The sequence below is a fragment of the Brachionichthys hirsutus genome, chromosome 4 (assembly GCF_040956055.1).
Source record: "Brachionichthys hirsutus isolate HB-005 chromosome 4, CSIRO-AGI_Bhir_v1, whole genome shotgun sequence".
Taxonomy (NCBI): Eukaryota; Metazoa; Chordata; class Actinopteri; order Lophiiformes; family Brachionichthyidae; genus Brachionichthys; species Brachionichthys hirsutus.
Window position 1 is genome coordinate 2,108,369 of NC_090900.1, and position 19,696 is coordinate 2,128,064.

At 45.2% G+C, this 19,696-nt stretch overlaps 1 protein-coding gene across 1 annotated transcript in view; it reads left to right on the plus strand.

Annotated features, from left to right (window-relative positions):
• Positions 1–19,696, plus strand: part of adgrv1 (adhesion G protein-coupled receptor V1) — a 65,986-nt gene that overhangs the window by 711 nt on the left and 45,579 nt on the right. The window contains exons 3-35 of the mRNA XM_068760950.1: positions 2,058–2,153; positions 3,178–3,282; positions 3,530–3,643; positions 3,819–4,049; positions 4,448–4,785; positions 4,875–5,145; positions 6,077–6,403; positions 6,879–7,055; positions 7,240–7,463; positions 8,416–8,542; positions 8,705–8,890; positions 9,072–9,252; positions 9,684–9,847; positions 9,942–10,065; positions 10,168–10,425; positions 10,961–11,087; positions 11,191–11,414; positions 11,531–12,265; positions 13,090–13,463; positions 14,052–14,231; positions 14,467–14,647; positions 14,756–14,949; positions 15,049–15,178; positions 15,419–15,499; positions 16,472–16,611; positions 16,698–17,063; positions 17,151–17,394; positions 17,491–17,706; positions 17,782–17,997; positions 18,092–18,336; positions 18,439–18,620; positions 18,706–19,204; positions 19,297–19,606. Coding sequence (XP_068617051.1) covers positions 2,058–2,153; positions 3,178–3,282; positions 3,530–3,643; positions 3,819–4,049; positions 4,448–4,785; positions 4,875–5,145; positions 6,077–6,403; positions 6,879–7,055; positions 7,240–7,463; positions 8,416–8,542; positions 8,705–8,890; positions 9,072–9,252; positions 9,684–9,847; positions 9,942–10,065; positions 10,168–10,425; positions 10,961–11,087; positions 11,191–11,414; positions 11,531–12,265; positions 13,090–13,463; positions 14,052–14,231; positions 14,467–14,647; positions 14,756–14,949; positions 15,049–15,178; positions 15,419–15,499; positions 16,472–16,611; positions 16,698–17,063; positions 17,151–17,394; positions 17,491–17,706; positions 17,782–17,997; positions 18,092–18,336; positions 18,439–18,620; positions 18,706–19,204; positions 19,297–19,606 — 7,567 coding nt within the window. The remainder of the gene's footprint in view (positions 1–2,057; positions 2,154–3,177; positions 3,283–3,529; positions 3,644–3,818; positions 4,050–4,447; positions 4,786–4,874; positions 5,146–6,076; positions 6,404–6,878; positions 7,056–7,239; positions 7,464–8,415; positions 8,543–8,704; positions 8,891–9,071; positions 9,253–9,683; positions 9,848–9,941; positions 10,066–10,167; positions 10,426–10,960; positions 11,088–11,190; positions 11,415–11,530; positions 12,266–13,089; positions 13,464–14,051; positions 14,232–14,466; positions 14,648–14,755; positions 14,950–15,048; positions 15,179–15,418; positions 15,500–16,471; positions 16,612–16,697; positions 17,064–17,150; positions 17,395–17,490; positions 17,707–17,781; positions 17,998–18,091; positions 18,337–18,438; positions 18,621–18,705; positions 19,205–19,296; positions 19,607–19,696) is intronic.

Genomic DNA, 19,696 nt, shown 5'->3' on the forward strand with positions numbered 1-19,696 from the left:
TCTTCAAAACACTTTTCTACAGAGTCACACTGTTTGAATTCTCCCCCTGACCGTCTTCAACCCTAACCCCAGCATCTGAGACTCGGGGTCGCAGCCATAGAAAGCTCGGGAGTGTTTGATCTGTCTGCTCCGTAGGAGTTTGTCAGGACCAGGCCTGGGCGGACATAATATCATGCCCATCTCTTAGGTTCGCCACTAAAAGACACCTTTGTTGAAATAAAGTAACTTTGACAGACACAGAATCCACACACAGTAGATTAAAGTGGTTCCTCTATTCATTGACTGCATCGACTTCGATGGGCATGTCCGTTCCGTGGATTTTTGTTCTCTTTATGCTTGTGTTTGCCGTTGCAAACAACAAACTATCGCAGGTCAAAGCACAGTCTGTGACAGCGAATGAATGGATTCACAATGCAATTACATGAAAATATTTTCATGTATCTTCAGGCTTTCTTTGCTGAGACTACCAAGCGCACCGAGTGCTAGCAGCCAATGTCTTTTTAAAGAAAAACTATAGGCATGCTAAAGTTCGACAATGTTTTCAAACCGGTATATATCCCTGTCCAAAGAGTTACCGTCACAGCTGAGGATGCCTTACACCTAAAACTATCTCTATGGTTTCACATAGCCTTTAGGTGTCAGGTTTGATTGATGAGCTGGGGAGGGGTGGCGGGGGTGGCCTTGCTGTCTTCCCATCTTAACCCTCCCTAAAATTCCTAAGACGCAAGCCGTTGCGTATCACTGATTTTCAGGTCCCGGTATGTACATTTACTTAAGAGGAACAGCTGTCAGCAGGAGTTTCTTTCTTCACTATATTTTCAATTTGACTTTGCATTTTTGTGACATCTGGTTAGAATCCAGTAGCACAAGCCCTTATTTACCCACTACTGGAGTGAAAGACCAGATGAGGACCATTTATCCCTTCTGTTTACACTACAGCGAAGACAAAGCGTCGCCCAAATGCCACCCTATCGGCTTACTCAAGGACTGTCTGGAGGATGAATTAGTACTACAAAACAGTGTCATGTATAAAGCATAAGTACATTTATCATTTCTAGGATTTAAGTCTCGAAAATATGTGGGATGATGTAAATGATGTGTGGTGGAACAGGTGCAGCTGACTAGTGCTTTGTGGGAAAACTTTATTTCATGTTACATGCGTATAACAAAGGTGACTATTGAGGAACTGAGCATGTATCTTTATGCAGTTGTGTGTGAAGGTCCTCTTTTCTCGGACAAGCGAGTGGATTTCATCTAAATTGACCGCGACAATAGGCCAGTAGTAAGAAAAGAGAAAAAAAAGCTTTCTGTGTTTATTTCTGGCTTTCACACAAACGCAGCGGTTGCACTCCGGACTGTGAGGGATTGTGACAAATGGAAAACATTTCATCATGTTTTTTTGGGTACCTTTGCGTTTCGGTTTAATGCCATGTCAAGACTCGCGTCGCTGTTTTCCAGAACGCCTGCACATATGCTAATTAGAGTATGTCCAGATGTTTGTACATTGCGAAGTTTTTTTTTTTTTGTGTGTGTACTTGAGCTCAATCAATGAGGTTGTCCCTACGATACTTGCTAAAACATTGGTGAAAACATCGATGAGCTCACTAAACCTGAACCCTGGAAAGTGACGCCAAATAACAAGGCTGTGGTCTTTCTCTTTAATTGGGTTCTGAAAATGGAAAGCGCTCATTGCACGATGGTAGATTATAGTTCTTTTCGCCGAGTTAAACGCGGTGTAAGCCTCATGAAGTCGCTGTAAAGTTCCCTTGACGCTGTCAGTGTTTCAGTGTCAAAACATAAGAGTGCTGTGCTGAAGAAGTTTCCCGCTGTGAGATAACGTGACGAATCAGCACGGCTGAGATCAGTACTTCCTGTCTTAGTGCCCGCCCACCGGGGCCTGTCAGTGGGAGGACATAAATGAAGCGAAGACCATGCATAGCGCAGGCGCTCGACTTTGTCACTCGAGCACGATGGCCAAGGTTAAGACATGTTTGGGTGTCTTTATACCGTATTTTCTAGCTTGGTATTATCTAACCAATCAATTTCTTGCATTCCAGAGCTCATCCAATGGCGTGACAGTAGGAACCCCAAACAAGGCAACCATCACCATTCTATCCAATGACAATGCCTTTGGAATAATCGCCTTTAACTCAGTAAGCAACCTCAGACAGCTTTATTTTGTCTCTTTGTTTTGAACTCCTTTCTTCTGCCGGCTTCTTCTAAACGGAAAAAAGAGATACTGAATGTCCATTATTAAAACCACACCCACACCTGTGGATAAAGCATTCATCCTGCTAAGCTGACCACGCTAACGCGCACTTAGATTTGTCTCCATTCGAAAACTATCAAAGGGTACTGTCATTAGTAAATAATAGGAGCAGGGGCGCACTAATTCATACCCACTATTGCAGACATGACTCAAAACATGCCAGTCTTGTGGTTGTGGGAAAAGTGACCATGTCGTGGTTGTGGGCTTCTAGGCGCAATTAAAACCACAACATTCCCAGAATCCACTTATCAGTTTGAGTTTACACCGTTTCCATGGTAGCCGTAGTATATTGGGAACTGTTTGCTCAAACACCCTCACATAGTCTCAACTCTCAAATGCTCGATTTTGCTCGTTTAGCATATAAAAAAAAGGCCTGGCTGTGGGAGTTGTGTTTTAGGTGGAGTACTGAATACTCACTGTCTAGAATTTCTTTGTTTTATTTTCTTCTTCTTTGTTAGCGTTCTTCTGATTCTCTTGGCTTTGAGCAAATTGAGCTTGAATCATGAAGAAAAACAGAAGGGGGTTACTTACGTTCCCAAATCCGAAGACCACAATAAGGATATCCAAATGCAGTGAGATTGAATGTTATTATGACTCCATGTTACCATGGAATATAATTTTTAATGCTGAATAATAGCTATTCAGTGAAACAGAATAGAATGTCCAGTAGGTTGACTCCAGTTGCTTTCCTTTATATGTCTCTGTGAATTCCTTTAAATACTTAATTAGCAAGAGTACTGTCTCCAAAGCAGTATGCAAACTAAAAACGTTATTTATTTTTTTTACATGTTTTGCTTTCTTTTTTCATACGATGGTTGTGAATGAGATTCTGTTGGAAGAGATTTAATTGAACTAATTGGGGTTGTGTGTCTATTGTCTGTCTCACTGTCTCATTCTTTTCATCTCAGACTGAAGAGATCGTAGTCGATGAGCCAAGAGGAAGCAACCATTATGTGCCTTTCATCCTGATTAGAGAAAAGGGGACTTATGGGACTGTGACTGTGGACTTTGAGGTGAGATGGCACTGTACTGCGCATTGTAAGGTTTGGATTATTTTTAATTTGTGGTTGCTTTTGCTTTCGGCTCATTACTCCAGCTAAATAGAAGAATATAGCCACCGACGACAAAACCTACAAGCAAAGAATATAATTATTTGACTACAAATAATTCCGCATTGTGAAATTGTCCATTCTTCACATGCATAATAACAAAGAATGTCTGCGTAAAATGAAACACATCCTGTTGACTCCTCTTGTTCAGGTCTCTGATGGTCCTAACCCTGCCATCGAGGACCTCAGTCCAGATAGAGGGAAAATCACTATTCCTGTAGGACAGGCTGTGGCACACTTCAGTATCCTCATCCAGGATGATCAGGTGCTGAACCAAATACGCATATACAGCTAATGTATACAAACTAATCCACATATGTAACAGGTGATCATATATGTGGATCAACATGTGATCTGTTTTGAAAGTCAAACATCAGAGTTGTGAAAAGGCTGCATGAAATGTACAACCCGATATGAAAGACGTTCTTTCTCTTTGTCAGATCCCAGAGGATGATGAGGTGTTTTCAGTCAAGTTAACGGGTGTGGAGGGTGGAGCCCTCCTTAGGCCTAATGCCAGCAGTGTCCATCTGAGAATACGGCGTAACGACAGCCCGCTACGCTTCTCCCACTCCATCATGGCGGTGCCAGAGTCTGCTGGAGTCATCGCCCTCAACGTGACTCGTGGCCGGTTAACACAGGATGGGCCTCTCATCGGTTCTGCCGACACTGAGGTTCCTGGCTATCAATCAATTATTTATTTGCCTAAAGTTTTGCAGTCTGTGTCAGGTTGTGCCCTCTAGCAGGGCACAACCATTTTAAATGTGTTTACAGTATATCGATAGCCAAAACGCAAAACCTCCTATCTGCAAAATCCTCTTTTTTGAGAAAAGTAAAAAAACGTGTTGTTTTCTTGCAGAATGCTATGTTTTAAGGATACTTAATGCACAATCCACTGATTTTAGACTTTATTACTGTATCATGTGTAAACAATACCGACTCAGTATTGGTGCCTTGCAAAGTGCACAGAGAAGGTTTTCCACTACTTTTTCTGGATTATTTAGCAGATAGGAGGTTTCGCGTTTCGACCATCGGAGTGTAGTTTTCAATATACCGTCTGTACTGTCTTTAGTTGTCCGTAGATTACATTGTGGTGACCAGTGAAGGATTTGGCAGTGCCACACCAGCGGTGGATTTCCTCGACTTGCAGCCACTCAGAACAGTCTCGTTCCCTCCATTTGTCTACAAGAGCAGCCTGCTGTTCAGGATCAGCGATGATGACGTGCCAGAAATCGCAGAATCCTTCCATCTGGTCCTGCTGGAGGAAACCATCAGAGGAGATGGTGTTCTAGTATCGCCCAATTCTGTGTTAGTGACCATCGAGCCCAATGATAAGCCTCATGGCGTCTTGTCAATCAGCAGCAGCGCAGTCCTTCAGCCGGTCGCCATCAATGAAGACCTGACACAGAGGTGGATAGCTTACAAACTGTGCTGACCTGTGTGTTTTTGCCATTTCCACCACTTTCATAGATTTTTTTCCTCTCCAACAATTCTTCTAGATTTGAAGGCATCATTATTGTAAGAAATGGAGGTAGCTACGGTGCTGTGTCGGCCAACTGGTCCATCAGCAGGAACTCCAGCGATCGCTCCTTAGTGTCAAACGATTTGGCGCCAGCGGAGGGGACGGTGAGATTCACGGCCGGCCAGGTGACGGCTGTGATTCCAATAGACATTGTGGTGGATGATGTACCTGAAGAAGCAGAGGCGTTTCTCCTAAAGCTGCTCCCCGATACGGTAACAGGAAATGCTGAGGTCGACGAACCCATGGAGGTGAGTTTGTGGGGGGGGGGGAATCAGCATCAATTCTGTTGCTGCTTAAAGGTTTTGTAGCAGAGTGAGAGGGGAAGCAGCAGGGTGCACTTATTAGGGGCCGTACCCCCCCCCAGATGTTGTGCATGTGTTAAGCATCTGTAAGGTACAGTGGCAAACTCGGCACATTCTGCAAAAGTCGACCCCTTGGTGTGTACTTTTGCTCAGTGGGTGTTCCCGTAATGTAGCTGAATGAAAATGAAGCTGCAAATTCTGGATAAATTAAATGCACACGCACGCCACAGCCTGCACCTCAGACTGAGAGGTTGTGGGTCTGTTTGCCATCTGTGCAGAAAGAATTGGTTTAAAAGGCATTCTTCAAAAGAACAGCTAATTGGTGTTTGTTGTCCTTGACTAGATATAACATAACGCTGAGTTGTAAACTGGCTATTATGAGCAGCCTTAGCAGAGTGAATTTTAAAGATTCATCTTAGGACTGACTAACTTGTTTTCATTTGTCTGTTCTTCTCCTCTCTTTTCTTGTTTTTATGACCCAGAAACACAAAAACGGGATGCAGAAAATAAATAAATAAACCTCCAATGTAATTGCTGGTAAATTTGGGCTTCATCGCAATTATTCTCTCACATCCAAAACATCAATCACCTTTCCTTCCCGCAAGTCAGGCATTGCAGCCAAAGCCTGCAGTGTGTCAAACTTCTGAAATCCCATCCTCTTCTAAGGCAAAGTTTATAGGATAATAAACATATAATATGGATTACATTACTATTCCATGTTTGAGTGTTCAGGGGAGACCACTAGTAACATCTGAAGCTCTGTTTGAGACAATAATTAATGAGGGTAGCGTGAATCAAGCAGAAAGTGTGTCATCAGTCCAAATGCAACACAATACTTCTGCTCTCTCAGCCTGGTCCTCTTCTTCTCTTCCTCCAGATCGTGTTCTACATCCAGGACAGCGATGATGTTTATGGGATTTTTCGGTTTGACCCAGACAAAGAGCAAAGCATCCATAGTCAACCCGAGGGTCGTTTCCTGTCGCTGAATTTCCGGCGAGACGGTGGTATGCTGGGTAACGTGACGATGATGCTCACTGCCCTCTACATCCCCTCAGGTCCAATAGACCCAACACTGGCCCGTGACCAGGTTCTGAATGTTAACAGGTCCGTTTATGTGACCTTCGCCCTTGAGCGGATGGTAAATGTCATTCTACCAATCAGGAATGATGCCTTTCTGCAGAATGGAGCTCATTTCCTAATACAGGTAACAAGGCAGGAAACCTAATCCGAGTTGGAATTCAGGCCACATTTTGCTTGCCCTATGTCCTAAAAATGTGCTCTTTCTGTTTGTGTTGCATTTCTGGCCAAATCGTTGCGATCCAACGTTTAAGCACCTCATTTGCATGTGAGAATGGTTTGACTGGCTCTCAAGTCTGGCATGTCCACTGTCGGATTTTCCACCTAGCCCTGAGAGCAAGCGCATATGCAAGCCAAGGCCCTCTTCACATATCAAAGAACCTTCATTTTGCCACAAACATTCAGTCAAACCCTTCTAATGCCTAAACACATTAACATAAGCTGTAAATGGAGCACCAACAGGTCCTTCAACACTTTCGTAATTGTGGTTGAGAAGTAATGACCAATTAATAGAGCAATTCGTCTTTTCCCCCAAGCCCGTCTCTTTACACATCCTGTTTGAGCCCTTCATTTATTGAATGTGGTTGTTCTCTATCCCCCAGTTGAATACCCTGGAGCTGGTAGCCATCAACCGTCCAATTCCATCAAACAGCCCGCGGTTTGGGGGACCACTAAATCTGACGTTGACTGTCACGCCTGACATTGCCAACGGGGAAATCGGCTTTACGAGTAACGGCACAGTTGTTGTTTATGAACCGGAAGAACGCAACATCAGCACAGTAAGATAGAGGCCTGTCTTACGCACTGCTTCACGACTTTCAGAGTTCACTGGCGTAAAACGGCTTACAACATACCTCCTGTCCTTACTAACCTTAACTTGCATGTAGAAAGCTATTTTTATTAACAATTGTACATTATGTTTTTTTTTTTTTTTTGTAATTCTATCCATGTTTTCTACTGCAGGTAAGCCTCCCTCTGCGGCGTGACGGGACAGACGGTGAGGCGGAGGTCTTCTGGAGTCTTCAGCCAGTCGGAACCAACCGGCTAGATATAACCGCCGGAGACCTGGAGCCTCTTAATGGCTCGGTGATCTTCCTCTCCGGTCAGAGTGACGCTTCCATCAACTTCACTATCATATCTGATGACATCCCAGAGGTCAACGAGACCTTGCTGCTCACCCTGGATAGGTAAACGTCAGCAACGGTTGCAGTTAGTAGACATGATATTAGAAAACTTCTGTAAGGGTTTAGAGTGAGAAGCTGACATTGTGTAATGTTTTAAAACCAGCTTAAACGAGTCCAAGGAAGTTGGGCAGGATGAGTGGGCGCTATCTTTTGATGTATGTGTCTGTGTTTTTATGGCAATGGTTGGGGGGGGTAGCTTCGTCTGGTTGTCTATGTTCTGATGAGAATGGCAGCCCTGTCTCCCTCCCACACCTCCCCTGCAGGGTGGAGACTGCACGCTTTATAGTGTACTTTGGGTAAGTGGAGAATGGAATGGTGTGAAACAAGACTTTGGTTTTCGAGAAGGGACTACTTGAGAGTTTTGGAGGTTGACGTGGGGATGAAGGGGGGGTCTGGGATGGGGTTGGGGAATCAGCGATGGTGTGAAAACAAGGGGACCCAAAGGAGAGTTGTTGAGGGGGAGGGGAGTAAACAGAGAATCTTCTTTATGTGATTCACTCTCATTTAAACAAGCTTAGTTGTGTCCTCTGTCAGTGTTCCTACGCATTCAGCGCCTTGGTTTTGACTGTTTGTTTGCAGTGCTTCATCCTGTCCCATCTTTGTCTCTAATTTACCCAAAGTGTGATGCTAACAAGGCTCCGATTTTCTCAGCGCATGCACGCTCGCACGCTCGCACAAAAAGCCCCATGGAGCAAATAAAGACACAGTCATGGCGTTGATTGGCATTGTTATTAAAAGAGGTTTTAGCAGCAGGAAGTCTCCACATGGAGCCAATAATGAATCGGACACAGAATGCCGTACAAGGTAATCCCAAATGAACAGAGGCTAAACGAGCTTTCATGAGTCTTCATCTACTTCATATCACTTCATCTATTTGCCTTGTATACTTCTGTATTTCAGTTCTGGTCACTTACTGTAATCTAGTAATCTAATACTGTGTGTATGTGTGTCCAAGGAGTAATGTTGAGAATCAGATTCTGAAAGCTGGCTTCACCAGCAGAGAAATTGTCATCATTGAGAACGATAATCCTGGGGGAGTCTTTGAGTTCTCCCCTTCCTCCAGAGGTCCGTGGCTCATCAATGTAAGTCTTGCTTGAAACTGATATCTTCAAGTGTTTATATATATATATTTTAATTGGTTATTAGGAGTCAGAGCGCTCATAGAATAATCGCACAATTTTTTAGAAAAAGTTGAACAACTTTTAATGTTTGTATTTTTCTAACTTGGACCTGGACTTCCCTAGGAGGGGGAGGCTGTGGAGCTGCACGTGGTCAGAGCCCAGGGACAGCTGCTCAAACAGCTGGTGCGCTACGCAGTCATGCCTTTGGGAAACTTTGAATTCTACGGTGCCACAGGCATCCTTGAGTTTAAACCGGGGGAGAGAGAAGTTGTGGTGGCACTGGTGGCAAAGCCTGATGGGGTGCCTGAGGTAAGAACATGGTCGCTGCAAGGTTGACCATTCACATTTACAGAGTATTTAATTAAATGTCCTCTCAGTGGTAGGCTTTTTTTAAGTCAATAAAACAAGTCTTCCATTACACTTTGCTAATAAAAAATATATGTCTTAAGCCTGTGTTTACCACATGAAAACTTTGTTTGTGTGCACACAGCTGGATGAGACTTTTTCTGTGGTACTAAGTAGCCACAGCACTCCACCCAGTCGCCTAGGCAACCACAAGGATGTCAACATCACAGTGCGGAAGAACGACGACCCCTTTGGCGTCGTTGAGTTCATCCAGTCGGGACTGACAGTGACCATCAATGAGAGCAAAGGAGACCAGATGCACTCGGGTACTTTAACGTAGCGGTCCATTTCGTGTTAGCGGTCCTTTGCCATGTCAAGCGGTTTCTCATTGACACTTAAATTGGACCTAATTGGATTGAATCGTAGAACATCTGTCAGCATGTGAGAGGAGCTGGACTATGTAAATGGATTTATGTGTGCCAGTATCATGGCTGTTAAATTCACAGATGAATTAAAAAAGTACTTTGAGTTCGAGTTAGAGGAAGGTTTCGACCCACAAACTGAGGTCGCAATGTAGCGTCTCAAGTACAGGTAGAAGATACAAGCTTATCTCGCTTGCGGGGAATCTTTGCATGCAGCCACATAAGAGTTATGTAGCTAAAAATAGGCTTTACCTCTAGAATGAGGGTCAATTTCAATAAAAAAGTTCATGACTTTAAGGACAGTTTTGATAACTTTGTCCATTATTCTTGCACAGCGGTGTACCCCGTAGTGAGGAATAGGGGCCACTTTGGAGAAGTGTCTGTTTCCTGGATCTTGGAGCCATCGCTTTCCGGAGACATCAGTCCCATCCAGGGAAATATTACTTTTATGGAAGGGGAGTACCTCAAAAACCTCACTGCCTTCTCAGTGCCCGATGAGGTAAAATGATAGCCACAAACAAAATCCTCTTAATTAAAATTTGAGATACTTTTTTTTTCTTCTTTTTTTTTAAATATTGCTTCTTATTTTTAAGATCCCGGAGGACATGGAGAATTTCACCATCACAGTGTTAAATACTACAGGCGGTGCAAGACTGGGAGGAATACTCAATGCCAGTTTGCATGTTCGTAAGAACGATGACCCCATTTACTTTTCTGGTAAGGACACTGCTTCCTATGAAGGAACCCTGGTAGACATGACACTATAATAAAGCTATGATCATTTACTCCTCTCTCTGGTCATCTTTCCTTTGGCATCAGAACCTCTGGTTGTGGAAATACCGGAAGGAGCTGTGGCCAACTTCACCGTCCTGCGGGCAGGGCCGGCAGACTTCATTGCTACAGTGATGTACCGTGTGGAGTATGGCGATGCATCTCCAGGTGACCTCACGATGCTGAGCGAAGACACGCTGGTGTATGATGTGGGTGAATGGATGAAGAACATCTCTGTGGCAGTGGAAGATGACAATATACCAGAGACTGACGAACCCTTCTACATTGTTCTCTATAATGCTACTGGTGAGTAGGATCACAGGCTTCATTTTCTGTGTTAATATCAGATTATATAGTAGATGATTCCTTTGGGAATTGAAGCTCAAATGCTTTCCTCCTTTACCTGTGCAGTTTGCTATATTGTGGAAGAACCAGACAATTGTACCTCTTTAAATACTCCAGTTCCCCCCGTGGTCATCCTGCGGGTTATTTAACGCTATCTGTGGTGACACTGAAAGCTCTTCTAATCCCAGTATTGTGTGTCAGGGATGGGAATGAAAGACCCGTGGGCCCCAATAGGACCTTAATTACCGGTCTCCAGACTTTCTAAGACACAAAAGCTAGCCACTCCACTGGCCTCTCTCTCTGTTTGCTGATTGACATGGAGTAAAGTTGAGTCAGGGTTAGTCTTAGTTGGTTCCAGGGGATAGCCCTTTATAGTAATTGTGTTAGAAGCCTATCAAACTAATATTGGGACAGCTGACACTCTTTTCCCCCCTTATTATGAGCACATTTGCCTTCTTGTCACTCGTAGTAATGTATCTACGATCTCTCATCTCAGGTGATGCTGTTGTGTATGGAGCAGACGCAGCTACTGTTGTAATTGAGGCCAATGATGATGCCAATGGGATTTTCTCCCTGGAATCCACAGAGAAACCCGTCGAAGAGGGAAGGACCAATCATTTTTAGTAAGGAACAGATCTTCAGATCTTTTATGTAAAACAGCCTTGTTTGAAAGTTCACTATTCCTATTCCTATTCCTGAAATGCTGCTGATTCTCTTCTGTCCCAGTGTCCTGAGGGCAAGAGGCCACTTTGGTAACGTTACGGTCTACTGGCAGCTGTTTGCCAATGACTCTGTGAGTCCCCTGGAGGAAAATCAGGAGTTTACCAACACTTCTGGCTCGATCACTTTCACTACAGGGGAGGAGACCAAGCCCATTGTCCTAGAGGCCACTTCTGATAAGCTCCCAGAGTTCAATGAGTTCTTCATCCTCAAGCTGGTTAATATTTCAGGTAAACGTGACATGTCAGATTTCAGAGATTTGGATGGCGTTAAATTCTATTTGAGGCTTCAGCTTTTAAATCTTGAAAAAACAAACAATCACATCATCTTAAAACATTTCTTTAAGGTGGTTACCCAGGTGAGGGTGGACGACTGTCCGAGACTTCTCTGAACGTCTCGCTTCTCATCCCTTTCAATGACGACCCATTCGGTGTGTTTGCCATCGCTGACAGCAACTTGGACCAGGAAGTAGCTGAAGATGTGCTTTCGGAGGACGATATGACTGATGTCACTTCCTTTACCATCCTCCGACAGCAGGGAACTTTTGGTGATGTGCGCGTTGCCTGGGAGATTGTTTCAGACCGCTTCCCAGAGGGCCTTCCGCTGATGGATGACCTGCTCCTCCTAGCGTCCTTCCCAGATAAGGTTGAGCTTAGGCCTCATGCCAGGCGACACCACTCAGCCACAGACGCATGGTTCTTCTCAGGGGTTCCAGGAGCTTATGGGACCATCTCCCCGGAAGATGGGCCTAATTCTGTTGGCAACTTTACCTTCTCAGCTTGGCTAATCCCCACACAAGATACTGACGGCTTTATAGTCAGCAAAGGAAATCAGAATGGGACATTGCACTATGGAATAAAGGTCCACACCAATGATTCTCATGTCACGGTGATGCTTTACTACACAGTCATAGGCTCACACAATACCCAGGTGGCCCGTGCCATTGCTGCAAAATTTGTAGAAGATAACACCTGGTTACACGTGATCATTACTGTTGACGATGGGATCATCGAGTTCTTCCTGGATGGGAACCCTATATCTGGAGGATTGAAGAGCATCAAAGGAGAGGGCATCACTGACGGTAAGCTACTTTATCTTGTAACTCTCCAAATGCTGTGGGTGCATATGCCAAAAATAGTCATGTAATTAAAACCTGTGCTGACAGCATGATGATGTCATTCATTTCTGGACATGCTGCTTTTGTTCTCTTTGTTCTTTGGGTCAGAGTATTGCGAACACATGGGGACAAGGATTTCAATGCACAGATTCAAATGAGATTTTTTTTTATTGACAGTAACAACTTTAAAATATAAGTATGGTTAATTTCCGAGAGGCAAAAAAAAGAACTCGTGCCTTTGTAACAGTGATGACTGATGTTCCATGAATGTGTAAGTCTGCTTGCATGCTTATGTGTGCGACTGAGTGCATGCACACTAATGGAACTCACACACAGACGCATGCATTCTCCTTTAGTCATTGTTCAGCACTGCTGGGACTCTGCAATGCTTGGCTGAGCACTTAGCCTCAGCACTGTCGGACGTTGTCACTACTAAAGGGAAAAAGACGGCATTTCCTTTTCCTCCTATTCTCTCTAATTGGTTTGGACAATATTCTCTGCCTGCTTTGAGGCTGAAGCTGAAGAGGGGAGATATTCTCATTGGTCTTTGGCTAACTTCAATCACGGCAGATATTTACATACATCAGTCATGTCATACAGTATAATTGTCTTCGCAACCCACACATTTCTTTTCCTGAACTAGCTCACAGACTTTGCGCTATTTGACAAACAGTTATTGATCTATCAACTGGTATCTGTCTGATTGTAATCTTTACATTGTGCTTGTGGCAACTCATTTGACTTTAATCCACCAATCCTTCTCTGTCTTTTCTCCGATTGTATTCCAGGACCTGCATCAGTCCTTGTTGGGTCAGATCCTGAGGGGGAGCAGCGGTACACAGGCCTCCTCCAGGACGTTCGCTTGTACAGGACTAAGCTGAACCGCAGCCACATCCGGGAACTTCACACCCAGCCTGCTAAAACAGACCTGCGTAATATCTCTGGTTACCTGCGATACTGGCCGGATGAGAGACGGAAATCGTTTGTGGTGGAAGTTAGGGAGGATAGTGAGGAGGAGGGAGAGGAGGTGTTCTATCTGCAGCTGGTCGCGGTTCAGGGTGGAGCGCGCCTCCCTTTCCCTAGACCCACTGCTACTTTGCGAGTTATGAAGAGTGACAATGCCAACGGACTTTTTGGATTCACCGGTGCCTGCATTCCTGATGTAAGTGCACAGTGTACGGTCCCGTCACTGCTTATTGCCTGCAGAGAAAACACTCACAGAACACAGAAACATGTAATGTAATCCTACTGGCATGTCAGCTTCTGTCCTGCTGCATATTTCATAAGTCTTCATGCCTGGCTACAGGGAGAGCACACTCTCCGTTTTGAGTTTGATTGGGTGAGCGTGGGCGCTAATGCTGGCCCCTCTCAGGTGGAGCGACAGCTGGTAAGGCTGCAGCAGGTTCGGCCCATCAGGGCATTCCTATAGAAGCGGATCATGAGTTCCAGCACTGGAAAAGAGAGATCTGGTTCCTCGTTTCATTTGACACAACAGGTGGCAGGGCTGAGGAAGGCATTCCACCAGAACTAAAGGATCTACTTTATACCCGTAGTCCTGTGGGAGCAAACACAGTAGATGTAGCGGCTTGTGGCCTATCAGGTGCTCCCTGTCTAAATCACATTATTACTGTGCTGGAATTAGTCACACCAGCTCATTGAACCATTACAAATTCAGTATTACGGTACTTTTATTTATTCACCCTAATGCTCTCGGACTGAATCTCATCCAGTCCCTTGTTTGTTCTCACAGACCACTGAGGAAGGCTCCACTATCTCCTGCGTGATTGAGCGGATGCGCGGATCTCTGGACCGGGTTTACGTCAACTACAATGTCACCCGACGGGACGGCTCGGACATCGATACTCCAGCCCATCAGGATTTCGTCAATGCCACTGGAGCTGTGCTTTTCATGCCTGGACAGCGTTCTGAGGTGTGTGAGTGGCTCAGGGGTGGCACTGGTATTAATGTGTTAGAGTTTGCACATCAATGTTTCAGACAACGAAATACGATGTAGCTGGATGAATAGCTCCACCTAGTGGTTAGCTATTTATTAATTTACTGATGAGGCAACAGGTGTCCGGTGATTAAGATTACTTGACACTGTATTCGCACCTTCTAAAATTAGATAATTTTGAATAATCTTTATTATAAACATTTTCTTGTAGGTGCTGAACCTGTTGGTGTTGGATGATGACCTCCCAGAGATTACAGAGTCCTTCCAGGTCACCCTGGTATCAGCAGAGTCAGGTGATAGAAAGCCAGGGTCTACGCCCACCAGTGGTGCCAGCATCGACCCAAATAACAGCGTAAACACCGTCACCGTCACAGCGAGTGACCACCCCTTTGGTATTTACTTCCATACTCAAAAGCACTGTTTCACTTTCCTTTCTGTGATTTGTGAGCAGTTATTTCCTGCTTTCATTCCCCACCTTCTCCCATCTTTCCCTAATCCAGGTCTGCTGCAGTTTGAGCCGAGCCCTCCAGGGGAAGGGTTAATCTCTCCAGCATCAGAACCTGCACGTTTAACTGTTAATGAGGAAGATGGACAAGTCCATCTGCTGGTGGCCAGGGCTCAAGGTCTTTTGGGAAGGGTCGTGGTTGGATACAGGACAACCCCATTCACGGCATCCAGCCCAGAGGACTTTGAGGTTTGTGTACTGTAAAAATGTAATCCTGCAGATCGGGCGAGGAAAACCAATGCCTAGATGAGAGCTTACCTTTTCCCTCTGTCTGTATTGTGACGACAGGACTCAGAGGGAATACTGGACTTTCTTCCAGGGGAGAGGTTGAAGTTCATCCCTGTTACCATCAGAGACAATCCTGTCCCTGAGCTTGACAAAATGTTTCGAGTGGAACTCTACAGTCCTGATGGAGGAGGTAAGAAAGTTGAGCCCATGAACATCACAGTGAAACACAAAACTTTGACTCCCTTACTTTTTAGAGGTGAACTGACTTATTGTGCTCCACTGTTTTTGTGTGCTTTGTGTGCTTTGTGTGCTGTGCTCCTTCACACCCTTCTAAACACGGCTACCTACCCACCCTCCAATCCATTTGCTACTCCTTTGGTGTGACCCTAATCTGTTGTGACACTTGTTGGATCCTCGTGTGATCCATCAGTGGATCAGTTTCTGCATGGTGAAGGGAGTGGTAGTGGGGAGAGTGACTCTGACCTCCTCCTTCCATCCTATCACCACCATGGTAAGCACCCCCGCTCCTTTATTCCCCAGACTGCCTCCTCTCTCTGCTTTCTTTCACATCTTAAAATGCATATTTCAAAGTTATTTCAGGACTCGAGTAATGTGTTGCTGCTGCTTGTTAGCTTGGTGAAAAAAGTTCATCTTCTTTAAAACCTTTACCTACTAATTTCTTGGATGAATAAGACTTTCTATCTAATACATAGCCCAGGCATGGGCAAACTACGGCCCGGGGGCCATATGCGGCCCCTTGAGCTTTTTAATCTGGCCCGCCGAACCTGTCCAAATTATATCATAACATTTTATTATAACTAAACCTCATTCATTTTACCTTTTTAAGATTACCTTTTTATTGTCATTATATGTTTTACACTTTTTACACTTTTTACACTGCAAACACAACGAAATTCCATTTTACAGTTACCTGTAAAATGCCAAATCCTTTCATGTAATGACTTTTACATGTCATTAATATTCGTTCACACAAACACTCCATACATCTGTTCCTGGCCCGGCCCCTCTGTCAAATTTTAGAACCCATTGTGGCCCGCGAGTCAAAAGGTTTGCCCACGCCTGACATAGCCTCTTTTGCTCAGACATCCTGTCGTTTTTAAGTGCATCTAAATGTACACAATATGTGTGTTCGTGCATGTTCTTGCACACATGCATGGCTGTGTGTGTTGTTTGCGCTGCGAGGAAAAGCTGTGGGTAAAGCAAATACGATAGTCTTTCATGAGTAATGGGGGTAAGTTGTTGATGTGTAAAAACCCCTGTGCTCCAGTCCTCTTGACCACAAGGACAGACCTAATACATTTTCACAACTATTGGTTCTTTTCAGTAAAGATCACTGGCTTGATTTAAATAAAAAGTAATTGCCACATTTCCATTTCCGAAAGAATAGTCGTATACTTGAATGCACCCAAATGTGTCACTAAAACTAATTCAGGGTTGTATCTGTTTTTCTTCTTCTGTGCAGCAAGCTTGGGAGCTGCAGCCCGGATCACAGTGACCATTGCAGCTTCTGATGATGCCCACGGAGTGTTTCAGTTCAGTCCCAAATCCCTGTCTGTTAATGGGACGGAACCTGAGGACGGCTCTAGTTCTGTGGTCCTGCAGGTCAGTGTAACACACACTTTATACATTAGAAAACTTTGATTGTGGCTCAATAAGATATGTGTCATCACCTTTGTCTTCTCCACCAGGTGGATCGGTCATTCGGTGACCTGTCCAGTGTAACTGTGTACTGGGAGGCCGGCCCTAGCTCTGAGGGGGCGTTCCTCGCCACGTTCGGAAACATCACCTTTGCTGTCGGTCAGACGTCAGCAAACATCATCATCAATGTGTCTGAGGATGATGTCCCTGAGCTGGACGAGAGTTTCACAGTGTCCTTGGTTAACATCTCCCATGGTCGGCTGGGTGACCGGACATCTGCTACTCTGACTGTTCTCGCCAGCGACGACCCTTATGGTGTATTTGTATTCTCAAATGTAACGAGGTCTGTCCGGCTTCCTGAATCCAACTCAGCTGTTTCCCTCGCCATCCTTCGACAGAGAGGTCTGATGGGACAGGTACGTCTAGAAACTATATAGGAGACATATTTTGCTCACCTAAATTAAAATGTATAAGATGATGTTGTCCAATTTGAATTTGTTCAGGTGCGCGTCACATACAGGACATTAACCGAGGCAGAGCCGGATCCCTACAGAACCCCTGGGGTGGGCCGTGCCACCGAGGTGCGGGATTTTATTCCGCTCTTGGATTCTGTCGTGTTCATGGCCAATCAGAGTGAAGCCAGCATCACCCTCCGAGTGCTGGACGATGAGGATCCAGAAAGAGACGAGTCGGTGTTTGTGAAGTTGACCGATGTGCAACTCATCAAAGGAGAGCAGGACAGGCTCGGTAAGACTGACACTCCGTCTCACTGGAATACCGGATACCCTGTGAATCATACCATATTACACTGGTGAGAGATCCTCTTTTTTTAATCTCTTTCAGTTCCCAACTCTCCTTCTCTGGGACCCGGGGCTGACATTGTAGCCCAGGTGATAGTGGAGGCCAGCGACGATGCGTTTGGAATCCTCCAGCTGTCGACCTCTGCAGTCAGTGTAGCCGAGCACTACGTCGGGCCCATAATAAATGTCACGCGGGTTGGTGGGATTTTTGCGGATGTATCTGTCAAGTTCAGAGCCGTGCCTTTAACCGCCAGAGTCAGTAAGTGTTTGGCACAGAGTTGAATGTCTTTCTCCACGATTTGTGCATGAGCTGGCAATGTGTGCAATCCCATAGGTGAGGACTACAGCGTAGCCTCCACTGATGTGGTATTACTAGAAGGGGAGTCCAGTAAATCTGTGCCCATCTATGTCATCAATGATGTGGTCCCTGAGTTAGAGGAGACCTTTCTCATTGAGTTGATTAACCAGACCACCGGAGGAGCTCTCCTGGGGGAGCTCACACGTGCCATCATCACCATACTGCCTTCGGATGACCCCTTCGGTGCCTTTGGTCAGTAGGAATTTCCCAGACCTGTCTTTTAATCTTATTTTGGACCACCTGCAATTGTTAAGTGATGTCTTTCCTTGACTTTATTTCCATCCAGTCTTCCAAGCAGCTCCGGTAAATGTAGAAGAACCAGGATCTAGCCCTTTTGAGCTCATGTTGCCTATAGTGCGCAACGCGGGGACAATTGGCACCGTGATTGTCCAATGGCAGGCCACTGTCAGTGGTTTACTGGCAGCGGGGGACATCAGACCCACATCTGGAGAGGTAACGTTTGCTCCTGGAGAGACCATCAAGACACTCCGTGCGGAGATTTTACCTGACGATGTGCCTGAAATCACGGAGGTAAGAAGCAGACAGTGAAAATGTCTCGGGATGAGCCACCCATCGAAATATTTTCCACTAGTTACAGTTTTTGCTCAATTTCTTTTGTCTTGTCTTTTCTAGACAATTAAGGTGGAGCTGACAGGTGCCAGTAATGGGGGAAGCCTTGGAGCTGATAGATCTATTAACATAATCATACCTGCCAATGATAACCCATATGGGACAGTCTACTTCCAGCAATCTGTTTACCGCATTCAGGAACCACTGGAAGGAGTTTATGGAGCCAATATTACAGTCTTAAGGGGGTGCGTTTTCATGCTTTTGTTTCGAAACAATAATTTAATTGGAGTCTGTTTTTCTCACGAAACTCTCTTTCATCTTTTATTCCAGTGGTGGCCATTTTGGCCGTTTGGAGATCCTATACAGGACCTCTGAGATTGACATTGTTGGCTTGGCTCAGGCTGATGGCCAGAACCTGCTGATATACTATGACACCCCAAAACCAGGTGTCCCGTCCACCACCCCCCTGAGGACCGCTAACATCACCGGTCAGGCAGACCCTCTTGCTGCATGTGCTGCTGCTTGTCTGAGAGAGCCTGTCTGCAAGGCCTTCTCTTTGTCATCAGAAGTGACCCCGCCATCTTGCACTTGGGTGACATCGGGGGCTGACCAGCTGACTTCTAAATCTCAGGTTGTGACTTATGCAAAAAATATCACTGCAGCTGCCGTCCTGTTCAGTGCTCAGGCTGTGGCGGGGAGCGATTACACCCCTGTCGCAGCTCAACGTGCCTTCATGGACGATGGGTCAAGAGTCGCCAACCTCTCTGTCCCGATTTTGACTGATAAACTCCCTGAAATGGACGAGAGCTTCTCCATACAGATCTTAAAGGTGAAAACCGTCACACATACGTTGCTCTGTATTATTTGTTATGCTGTAATATTCTGTAATAAATATAATGTTTTGCTATTTGTCGTTTGAAGGTTGAACTGGTCAATCTGACCGTGGCTCAGAAGGACCTGCCCTCTATTGGCCAGCCAGACGAAGCTGTGGTCACTATAGGAATGAATGGAGATGCGTTTGGCGTGTTTTTGATTTACAGCCTCAGTGTCAACGCCACGAACGACGGGCTTTATCTCGAGGTGCGTGAGGCGCCTTCGGTCGTGGTACCTCTGGTTATAGAGAGAAGAGGAGGGAATCTGGGCACCGTCACCATAGAGTGGAGATTTGTAGGAGGAAAGGCCTCAGCTGGTGCTGACTTTACTGGAACCGGAGGGAATCTGGTCTTTGATGGTAAGTGGGTTGCATGAACATCATTTCCTCAGAGTGAATTATTTTGGACTAAATGTTTACCATATGTCCAACCTATCATCTGTTCTTGAA